This window comes from Zingiber officinale, chromosome 3A, assembly GCF_018446385.1.
Source record: "Zingiber officinale cultivar Zhangliang chromosome 3A, Zo_v1.1, whole genome shotgun sequence".
In the NCBI taxonomy this organism is placed as follows: domain Eukaryota; kingdom Viridiplantae; phylum Streptophyta; class Magnoliopsida; order Zingiberales; family Zingiberaceae; genus Zingiber; species Zingiber officinale.
The window spans coordinates 135,881,827-135,893,079 of NC_055990.1; the positions used below are offsets into that span (position 1 = coordinate 135,881,827).

Below are 11,253 nucleotides of genomic sequence, written 5' to 3' on the forward strand. Positions count from 1 at the left end.
TAATAATTATTTGTCAGAGAATATTCTTCTGCAACATTCTTTAGGGACCATCGTGTCCTCCATCAGCAGATCAACTATAATAGCATATTCCTTAGGTCACTCCAGTGATAACAGAAACTATAACCGACAAAAGAGGTATACACCTGGGTCAGCAGAAGATTCCTTGGATCACTGCGTTCGTACCCTCTTCTTTACCTAACAATCTCTAACATACTTCGCCACCTCATGATTGCGGATGTTATGTGAGGTAGGATATAAAAGGGGAGTCTTTTCCGTGACGAAGGTACGCTCACAGACATTTGCAACTCTACTCTCGCATGTGCGTTCTTATTGTTCTTCATTTGCTCAGACTAGGACTGACTTGAGTGTCGGAGGGCCTTTGCCAAGGACTCTCCTCTAGTTTCAGGGTGTTGACGTTTTGTTGGATTGTCTCCATGTGTGCAGGATCGGAGAAGTTTCTTTTGAAGAGAAAAATCTTCTGACGGTCAATCTTTCATCCACCGTGTCCAGCACATCATCTCCGCATGTCTCAGACAGGATCAAATTTGGCGTTGTTTGTGGGAATCTTCGCCTGAATATGAGAATCGGAGATGGAGGAGGCTGGAAAACTTACCACTGTTACTTTGATGCAAGAGGACCTAGATCTACTCATCAACGCTCGAGTCCAAAGGGCGTTGCAATAGCAACAACAACAGCAAGAAGCTCCCGGCGGTGTTTTGTTGTGATATATTCCTATTGCTTCAACGATGGTTTACCATCGGGAAAGAGGAGTACAAGAGGAAGGCTTGACCCATTTTCCTAGGGCATCTCGTTCACCAGCTCCACACCACTGAGTTCTTCTCCGCACACCACTTGAGCATATGGATCAAGAAGAACCGCATCGGGAGTCTTCTGGAGAAGTACCTGAAAGGCAAAGAGGAAAGGCTCTGGGACGCTATAGCTCCCCTAAAAAAATTTGTACCTCCTTCGCTCAAAGGGTGCTAGAAGATAAGTTATCGAAGCATTATTAGAACTTGGCCATAGGGGCATATCCAGGGTCAACTGACTGTGAGGATCTTGTTGTTAGTACCCCAAGATAGTTTTTGATGTGGTCAACCAAGTCAAGTTAGGTCGTGTTGATTTTTAACCCCTGTGTCTAAGTGTGCAGGAACTTAGGAACACAGGAAGTCGAGCAAAAGATGCAGCTAATGAGAAGGACGACACGAGAGAGAGCCGACGGGCTCAGTGCGTCCGAAGGACGAGATGCTACAGAAGAGTACACTATGGATGAAAAGGAGGCTCGCGGCAGGAACGAGAAGCCGGAGTGGAAAACTGCTCAAAGGTCAGAAAATGGGTTTGGGTGAGCCCTATTCCAGATGGCCGAAATCACCCAAGTGAGCGGAGCTGGGGCAAGAACCCGGACAAAACAAGTTAACACAAGGTTAACTTTGGTCTGGGCGCTCAGACCATGAAAATTATCCAGATCGCATCAAACGCGATCCGTTGCGACAGGAATAAAATTTTATCCCCCTCCAGGCACGTGGAATCCTTCCAGGTGCCTGACTAGGGCTATAAATATAATCTTGGTCCCAGAAGCTTAGACAGAGCACTTATAAACAATTTTTTTTTTATCTAGCTTTACATTTTGAGTGTTGTAACTGTTGTAAGAGGATTCTCTGCCTAAAGGAGACTTTGATAGTGGGCTTCAACTTCCTTGGATTAACAACCTCCCCGGTTGTAACTAAGTAAACCTCGTTGTGCCTCTTCTTTCTAGTTTTTTATTTAATTTATGCAAGTGTTAGTTTAATTAAGTTATAATATTCGAGGAAGTTCATGTTATTTTTGCAGAGCTATTCACCCCCTCTAGCCGGCCACCAAGGGTCCCACAATTGGTATCAGAGCAGGTTCGCTTCAGGAGAACTAATTGTCGAATGAAGCACATGAGATGACTGAACCAAGTATCAACTCACTGAAATTCGAGGGGGAACTCACGAGCTGGAAGAGAAAGATGGAAGTATTTTTTAAAACAAATTTTGAATTATTAATAATTATGAAATATGATTTTGTAGTCCCGAAAGACAAAGAAGAGTATCAGTGGACGAAGAATGAGTAAGCCAACTTTGTGGCAAATGGTAAAGTAGAGTTTCATCTTCTTAGCGTTTTACCACCTCAACAAGTCAACCGTATCAGAGCGACGGAGCCTATGAGTCAGCCAAGGAGTTTTGAGAGAAATTCCTGGAACTACACGAAGGGACCTCTGAGGCAAAACTAGCGAGACGATACCTGCTCCGGAACCATATTAGCAACCTCCGGTTAGAAGAAGGTGAAGTCGTTGCATACCTTCCATATTAGCGTTTTAGCTGATTTTTCTTATAATATTTAAACACCTCTGGACAAGCTAAAATATGTAATGATGGTACCGTTGAACTCCTTATAGCCTCAGAATTTCACATAACTTGAAATGAGTCCAATCTGAGATCTCTAGGTCCATCACTGGATTTTGATCGAAATCCACTGATGGACCTAGAGACCTCAGATTGCATCCATTTAAGTTCTATGGATTTATGAGGTTGTAAGGAGTTCAAATATGCTATCAAGGTGTTAAAATATAATAAGGAAGAATCGACAAAAATCTCCATATTGGGCCCAACATGGAGATTTTTGTTGATTCATCCTTATTATATTTTAGCACATTCGAGAAACCAAAATAAATAATGGATAGCATATTTGAACTCATTGCAAACTCATAAATCCACAGAAACTAAAATGGATGCACGAAATCTACTGATGGACCTAAAGACCTCATATTAGACTCATTTCAAATTTTGTGGATTTCTGAGGCTGCGAGGAGTCCAACGATGTCGCCCATTGCATTTTTGGCTTGTCTGGAGGTGTTAAAATGCTATATAAAAAATCAACTAAAACAACTCAACGTAAACCTAATATGGAAAAATATCAGTCCCAACGTGGACTTGATATGAATGGATTTAAACATTTAAACCTTCCAGACAAGCTCCTGTTCTACTTTTTCAAGCAATCCAACAAATGACAGCCCACCATCACAAGCAACATGTAAAAATTCGTCATTTGCAATCATAAAGTCCAAAAGAGAAAGAGACAAGCTTATATAGATCTTAAATGAGATATCATTGTTGAAAGGTAAAAATTTAATAGAAAACAGACAATTAAGTACATGATAAAGCGTAGAAAGTTATTGAATTATAACAACTCTTCCGGATAGCATATAATCAACAAAGATTTCAATTGATGAGTTTAGACATGGTATATTCGAAGTGAGAAAAACTAGCTGTGTTAGAAAGAAAATTAGGTTGATTTCCTAGTAATTGTGTAAGATAATTTAGTTCCTACATAAAAACATATTATATGGTGTGACTACAATCACCGTCAAATTGTAATATCAAGAGAGACACTAATATAATGTATTAATGTTTAAGAATTTGATTTCTTAAACAAATGCATTTCCTTCCCGATTATACAAAAGTAACAAAGTAACTCCTAAATCTTGAAAAAAAAACATTCAAAGGTGTCAGTTATGTGAAACAATGAAAAGGTAGATTTATGGGAGAAATAAAGGTTCTATAAAATCCTGTAAGCCCTCAAGCTACAACACTCTAGTGACATTAATCATAGTTAATAGATAAATGATCAATCCATCACTAAAATGATATTTTTTAATCATACTTAATGTATTATATCAAGTCCAACATGGAGATTTTTTATAATACTTTTTTATTATATTTTGACACATTCTAAAAGTCGAAATAAATAATGGATAGTATATTTGAATTTCTTGTAATCCCATAAATTTGCAAGAAGTAAATTGGGTACATTTAGAGCTCTTTAGATAGGGATGACAACGAGTCCAGGTTGGGACGGGTTTTGCCAAACTCGTGACCCACCTCGCCTCCCTTTGGACTCACCCTGCCCTGTCCCGCGAACCCGGCGGGGTGGGTCCGGGTTAGACCCGCTAGACCTGTCATATTTATTTATTTATTTATTTTTGAAATACAAAATTAAAAAATTACAAAATAATTAAACATTAAATTTATTTTCAACATTTATATTAATAATATTTTGTAACAAAAAAATATTATCACAAATTAAAATCTATCAATTTTGATTCAATAAAAAAATAATTATTAATTTTTATTTAATTAATAATTAATTAAAAAAAATATACGAGGAGGTCCAGTTAAACCCGGGACCCGCCTGATACCCGTTTAGGCGGATTTAAACATGCTCCGCTGGGACGAGTTTGCTACGGGTCCAGGTTTCAACCCGTCCCATTGTCATTCCTATCTCTAGGTCCATCAGTGAATTTTGACCAAAATCCACTAATGAACCTAGAGAGCTCCGATTGCACCCATTTCAATTTCTGTATATTTTTAAGATTGCAAGGAGTTCAAATATACTATCCAAGGCCTAATATTTTTTTTTTATCCTAGCTCCTATGGACTTGATATGAAATATCAGGTCCAGGTCCACATTGAGTCTAATATGAAAAAAAAAAATATTAGGCCTAATATGTATGCATCCATCCATCCATCCATCCATCCAGATGAGAGAAAAACAGGAGATATTTCATTAAGAGAGGCATGATTGAACAATGATTGAGGGTTAAAATAAAAAGAATAGTAAATTGAATGTATTCTTTAATTAAATATCAAAATATAATATATCTTGATCAATCTATAAATCTGAATACATCATTTGATAAATTACCATAAACATTATATATAAAGTTGTTGAAATCTTTTAATATCAATTTTCTTTATTATTCGTGTATTATTACTTAACACTCCGAATTACTGTCATAACCAATTCCAATCCTGAAAAAATAAAATTACATTAGTTGACAGCCAGCGTTAAGGTAAATGTTGACTCATCTAATGTTACTTTTGAATTGATATTTTAAAACTTTATCCTATTATATTTTAAATCAAGACAAATATAAAATTTTTAAGAAAAAGTTACTACGTAAAGAAAACAATTCATTCTTAAGGAATAAAACAAACACAGCGGTTTTATTGTTCTAACTTGTGTACAACTGCAATACAAGGCGATAATAATCAGTCAACCCCAATAAAGTAGAGCAACCTTCATAAAAATGAAAAATAGTATGCATACATCTAAAGCCCAAAAATGCATCAGTTTGGTTTCATTAAGAGGATCCTCAGCTTATATATAACTTCAACTTCCATTTATCGTCTCATAGTAAACCAATGACGACAATAGGTCATATGAAATATGAGGAACTATGAAGTCAATTGCATGTCTAATATCCATATATGAAGACAGGTTCAGCTGATAATCATCTTGTTAAAAAAGGAGGAATGCTCGGGAAAGTGCTCGATTAATTCATCCTTAGTCACCCAGACGAAATCTTTGCAGTTCCCAATATGAAGTTTACTTGTGCCGATGACTTGAGATTTAAAAAAGAACCTCTGCGTCAAGAAGAAAAAGAAAGCTTGGTAAAATAAACAAGAGAAGAGGATTATATGCCGTACGACATTGCATGATATACAGAGAAAGATAACCAAAAACCAAAAAAAAACCTTCATAAAAATATTAAACCAATGAGATAAATAATAAATTATACCTCAAATTAGCAATTCATAATTAGCTAAAGCAAAATACTTCCAACTAATGCATTCCTACTTCGGGAAAATTGATAAAGGTTAATTATTCGTTTCAAGGAGTTGCGATATGGATACTAAACTCCAAAATATTTATCACAAATACTGACGTCTACCTTGAAGGATGGAATTTTGGGTTCGTCATCTTTTAGTTCCACAGCCATATGTGCCATGGGAGCATTGCCCACAAAATATGTATGACTAAGCCCTCCAAGTACAGATTTTAATGCTGCTTCTGCACACTGCAAACCAATTACGTAGAACTTCAAAGTGACATTGTTCAGAAAGAAAACAAATGATAGGGATACATGTAGTATCATTGTTGCCAACAAAGGTATACCAAACGCAGAGTTTCTTCGTTTTCATAAACTTTCTCTGGAAAATGCCAAACAGGTGTCTCATCAGGGGCTCCATATGGGCTACCATATAAGAGAAGATAAAGTCTTCTGTCAAGTGCTCTTTGCAGTGACCTAAACGAAGAAACACCAGGATAAAAAATATGTGATGATTAAGTGAAAAGATAAAAAACAAGCCATAATACAGTGGGGTCATCATCCAAAGAGGACAGTCTCACAATCTGCACCTGACAGTGTAATGAACTTGCAGGTAGAAAACAAACAAAGAAGCAAGAAGGATTTGGTAGGGCAGAGGTCTCGAGAAGTGGTTGATTAAGTTCACCAATAATACATATGCAGTGGTCGAGTCTCAAGTATCGAGTGTTGATAGAAAAAAGATAGTGAGACAGGCAATCAAGTAGGCATAGAAAGGATATTAGCAATTGCTTTTAGCGGTAGACAACATGATGAAAAAAAGTAGACCTAACACGTCATGTCAACTTAAACAAAAGCTCATTGTTACTTAGGAGAATGGCAAAAATATTCCTTTGACAACTTAGAATACCCAAGAAAGATGCACTTGACATACTTGATATACTTACTTGATTATCGTTGCCCAAGGACAAAAAGAAGAATAAAGCAAGTGCATTTAAGTAGGACAACTGCATTGTACATCATAAATAACGAGAATATAGAATGAAACTTGACCATGAAGAATAGAAGAAGCATGCCATTTCTATGATAATATGATGTGAAAATTTTGTCATCTAAAAATTGCAAGGGAACCCTCATATGAAGCAATAAATAAGATCTCAACTAAATAGGTAGTTTTTATTTCTGTTTTATTGAGGTGCATAGAGCAAAATTGACCATTCTTTCATTCAAAAGGCTAAATCATGCTGAGTAACTGACGATGAAGGTAACAAAATACCTAAAATCGAACCTCAAAGAGATGACAAGGATCCCAAAATTCATAATGGGCAAATGAAAAAGGTGAAGAAGCATGTCTTGAGACTCAAATAAGGAACAAGGATCAAAAGTGTTACCTAACTGAAACGATTCATGCATAAAACTATAGAGCTCAACAATTAGGAACTATCTTTTGTAAATTCTACAAGTTATAATACCTTAGGCAACCATGTATCTGGAGAGTCACAAGAGTAAATGAATATGTAGCCGCTGTAAACTGACACAATCTTTGAGACTATAGTAGAGGTATTGAGTAATTCAGCGAATTAATGAGTTTGGTCATGCACTAGATCCAAAGAAAATTTGTTATCAAATACAACAACAACAACAACCAAACCCTATCCCACTAGGTGGGGTCGAAAATTTGTTATGAAATAAAGGAATTAAAATTGTTATTTGGCACATGGGTGTATTTTCCTTCAGAAAAGACCGCTCAGGGTGTGACAAAACTCAAGCAGTAGAGGACTTATGAAAATGGTAAAGATGGAATAGAAGTGGCCTAACCAATGCTCTTTGTTGATCTGGTGGCTTAGCTACCACAGTGGAACAAGTAGGATGAGATAATAGTGTAAAGTCAAAAAGATTACCAAACATATGCTTAGAAGACCAGAATCTACAACCCAAATTTTGAGCCAAAAGCATATATCATATAAGCATCAGAAATGGCTGATGCCATGGACTTTGAAAATTCTTTTCTGAGATGCCTAGAATTGAAGGAAGGCAAAAACTATTAGTACACAAATGGTAGAGGGCTTGCAGACAAGGAGATCTATCATTGAGTTTGAGTCATCTTGTTGATGGAGGAGCTACAAAACAAAGATATGTTGGGGCCATAGATTCTATGGTTGGGATATAGGCAATGAATATGGAACAAAAGCACTTATTCCTGGATAATTACCAATAGGATATGAACAAAGGCATTAAGAAGAAAAATAACGATCATCAAGACGAGATACCTACTCAGGGGATGAAACAAGGGAGAGAAATATCCAAAAGTTGTCAAGAAGACATCTAAGAAATGAACTAGATATTACAAGAAGGGTGTGACATTACTATAAGTTTCTTAGAGAAGAAAACATAGTGAGCAAGAAGCCACACAACATCAGGAGTGAGGAGCAACAAGTAATCTAATGGAATAGGTAAAACAGATTGGAGCAAAAGGCCACTTGAAGGGAGATGGAACAAGATAAGTCACACAAACCAATTCTCAAGCTAAGCTTGATCAAGATAGTGAAGTGGAATATAAAGAAGAAACTTAATAAATTGAACTTATAAAATGTTAAAAATAAAGCATCAGGGTCACTTTATCACCATTTTATTAGTCCAAATAGTTGGCGTTCAAGGAACAAGCATCAAAATCACATTTTGAGTGTCAAGAGTAGGAACTACTACAATGTAATGATAAATATAAAAATTTGATCACAAACTTCTGAATTGATTTCAACACTAGATACCAAAGATGCAAAAAATTGAAATAAATCAATGCAGTATATTAAGGGCAAAGAAGTTAAAAGAACATGAAGCATGCACCCAACTTATCATGAATGGTGATGAGAGAAAAAAATGTCTATGATCTTATTAATGAGATGAGAACAAATGTATAAAGCTTGACAGATTACAAATGAAATCAACATAGACTTCATAGTGAAAGAACTACGAAAATACATGAAAATGCAGGGTATGCTATTTCTCTTAATTGTCAAACTATGATAACTATACATGAAAAATGCTTTCCTCCCCCTTCCTTAAGGTGGCTCTAACTATGGAATGCAAATGCTATAGCCAACAAAAATGGGAACATGATGAGAGCAAGACAATCAAACAACCACACCATTGCAAATTAAGTATCATGTCAAGCAAAGTGAGGAGAAACCAAGTCCATGTTTACCTCTTGTCATTATTCTTGTCAGCTTCTGTGATCCTTGGTGCAGGTACATAGTCAATCTTATAATCACCTTTGCCCCTATTAAGGCAATAACAATTACCATGGAACATAATTAAATTCATCAGAAAACAATAGAAAGCCTTGAATGCCCATCTATAATATATTATTATTTTTTATTCATTTCAAATGATATTCAGTTAACTTCAATGCCAAAGCCATTCTGAATATGACTATTTTTATGGTTTCTCAATATACATATATATAAGTACATTAGGAAGACGAATTTTTATTCTTACTAAATTTCCTATGTAGCTAATGTTGCAAGGAAATACAATAAATTGACTTCTGAGCCGATGTGATACTCATTTATCTATTGCTAATCTGTAAAGTATTGCTGTAGTTATTTCTTTGCTGAAGATTGGTTGTCTAGACTCTAGAAATCTAGGCATGTAGCATGGAGACTAATAACATCATAAGCTAAGAACACACAGATCACAGCTGTTTCCATTCCTACTTAGAAAAATAATAATAAGATTAAAAAAAAGATCGAACAAAATCTACTCAACAGTTTAAGAAAGAGAGTCCAGTTCTAAGATCCTTTCAAATAAGACAATTTGAAGTCTAACCTGCTAACAAGCCAGTTGGGAAAACATATGAAAAGAAAATATAGTACCAAAGAATTCTAAATCACGTATTATTGATAATTATACTGCATAACTACTCAAACTTTCAAATTATTAGAATTCAGGACAAGCATTGCCAAAGTGAAAACAAGCTTAAGAGAACGAAATAACTTGAATTCAATCGGAGAAATCAGATCGCCAAACTGAAATACGTTCTACCTTGTCTCCCCCCTCGACAAGAACTCGTCTGGGTATTTCCGACGATATTGCTGCGTCCATCGGAACCTAAAAAACGTATCACATTCAACCCACTCCAGCTATTTCCATCGAGTTTACGATATTCATCAATCAAGAAAGTAACAAAGATCTAGACTTACGAGAATTCCTGGAAGGCGTAGACAATGGGTTCGATTTTGGGAATGACAACCGGAAGGCGTTCAAAGAGGACGGAGGCGACAATCTTCTCCGAGCTAGTGCTCCCGACCACGCCACCAGTTGCGGAGGATGAGAACCATCTGGATCGTCGGAGTAGCGGAACGACGGATCTCTGCATCTCACTGCGGTCTAATTCTTCCTTGCAAACTCCTCGTTAAAACCCTGAGATTAAGCAGAGAAGAGATAAACCCCAAGATATCGCCTAACTGAGCAATGATCATAAACAGAAATCTTGTGAAGGAGAAGAAAACCAGCGGAGAAGAGCTAGAAGCTTACCAGACATGGAACTTGGGGCGAGACCGCGCGAGACTGCTAGAGTGACTGCGCAAGGACGATGAAATTAGGTTTTGTTATGACGTTGCACAGGTGTACACTTTTTAGAGAATTTTTCATCTTACACCAATACTTTTAATAATTTTTTAAATCAAAATCCACTCTTATTAAATAAGGCAATTTATCTGCCCACCTAGAAATTTTAATTGGCCAAAAGACCTATATTATTTTGGTATTTATCAAAGGAAGTATTTTTTCAAGTACACTTTCCTTTTAATCCTTCTAACAAATCTAATTTCTTTTATCGTTTTTCTTTTCTCCCTCTATATTTCCTATCTCCTCTCTCATATCTCCTATGCATGTTACTTCTTTTATTTTTCTTTTCCTTTCTTTTCTCTTTTTTATTTGCATGCATGCATAGTATATCAGTCCAACGACATTTAAGATTTAGTTAATTTTTTGATAACATTTTAATACATTTAGTGGAGCTAAAATAAATCATGAATAGCAAATTTAAACTACTTGTAATCTCATAAATCTACAGAAATTGAAATAAGTGCAATCAGAGTTTTTTTAGGTCTATCAATGGGTTTCGATTAAAACCCATTGATGGACCTAGAGAGTTCTGATTGCATTCATTTCAGTTCCTGTGGATTCCTGATGTTGCAAGGAGTTCAAATATGCTATCAATTGTTTATTTTGGCTTTTAAAATGTGTTAAAATATAAGAAGAAATAATCAGCAAAAAATCTACATGTTAGGCCTGATATGGAATCATATCAGACCTAACATGGGTATAATATAATTTTTTTGTAGTGCATTCTTATGTTTAGCTTGCAATAATTGTACAAGTGAAAGAATATACTACTGACCCAAACATAAAAATCATAATGAACTACAGAGACAAAATATAGTATTTATGAAGAATTACAAAGACAAGAAGAATTGAACTTGTAAATTAAATACATCTTATTTTCTTACAATGAAACAAGCTAAAGTCCTCAGTAACACACCATAAGCTAGAAAGCATGCATGAGATAACATCTTGTTACTATCTAAATTTCTCATGAACTGAAATAGCTACAACCTTGCTTTGGC

At 35.8% G+C, this 11,253-nt stretch overlaps 1 protein-coding gene across 1 annotated transcript; it reads right to left on the reverse strand.

Annotated features, from left to right (window-relative positions):
- Window positions 1-5,066: 5,066 nt before the first annotated feature.
- LOC122052512 (39S ribosomal protein L46, mitochondrial-like) lies at window positions 5,067-10,255 on the reverse strand. The gene is made up of 7 exons (XM_042614059.1): window positions 10,160-10,255; window positions 9,826-10,045; window positions 9,668-9,733; window positions 8,829-8,903; window positions 5,977-6,106; window positions 5,753-5,878; window positions 5,067-5,444 (listed from the first exon to the last, which is right to left on the reverse strand). Exons 2-7 carry the CDS (start codon window positions 9,999-10,001, stop codon window positions 5,301-5,303), a joined length of 717 nt encoding a protein of 238 aa, XP_042469993.1. The 5' UTR covers window positions 10,002-10,045; window positions 10,160-10,255; the 3' UTR covers window positions 5,067-5,300.
- Between the last annotated feature and the right edge of the window lie 998 nt (window positions 10,256-11,253).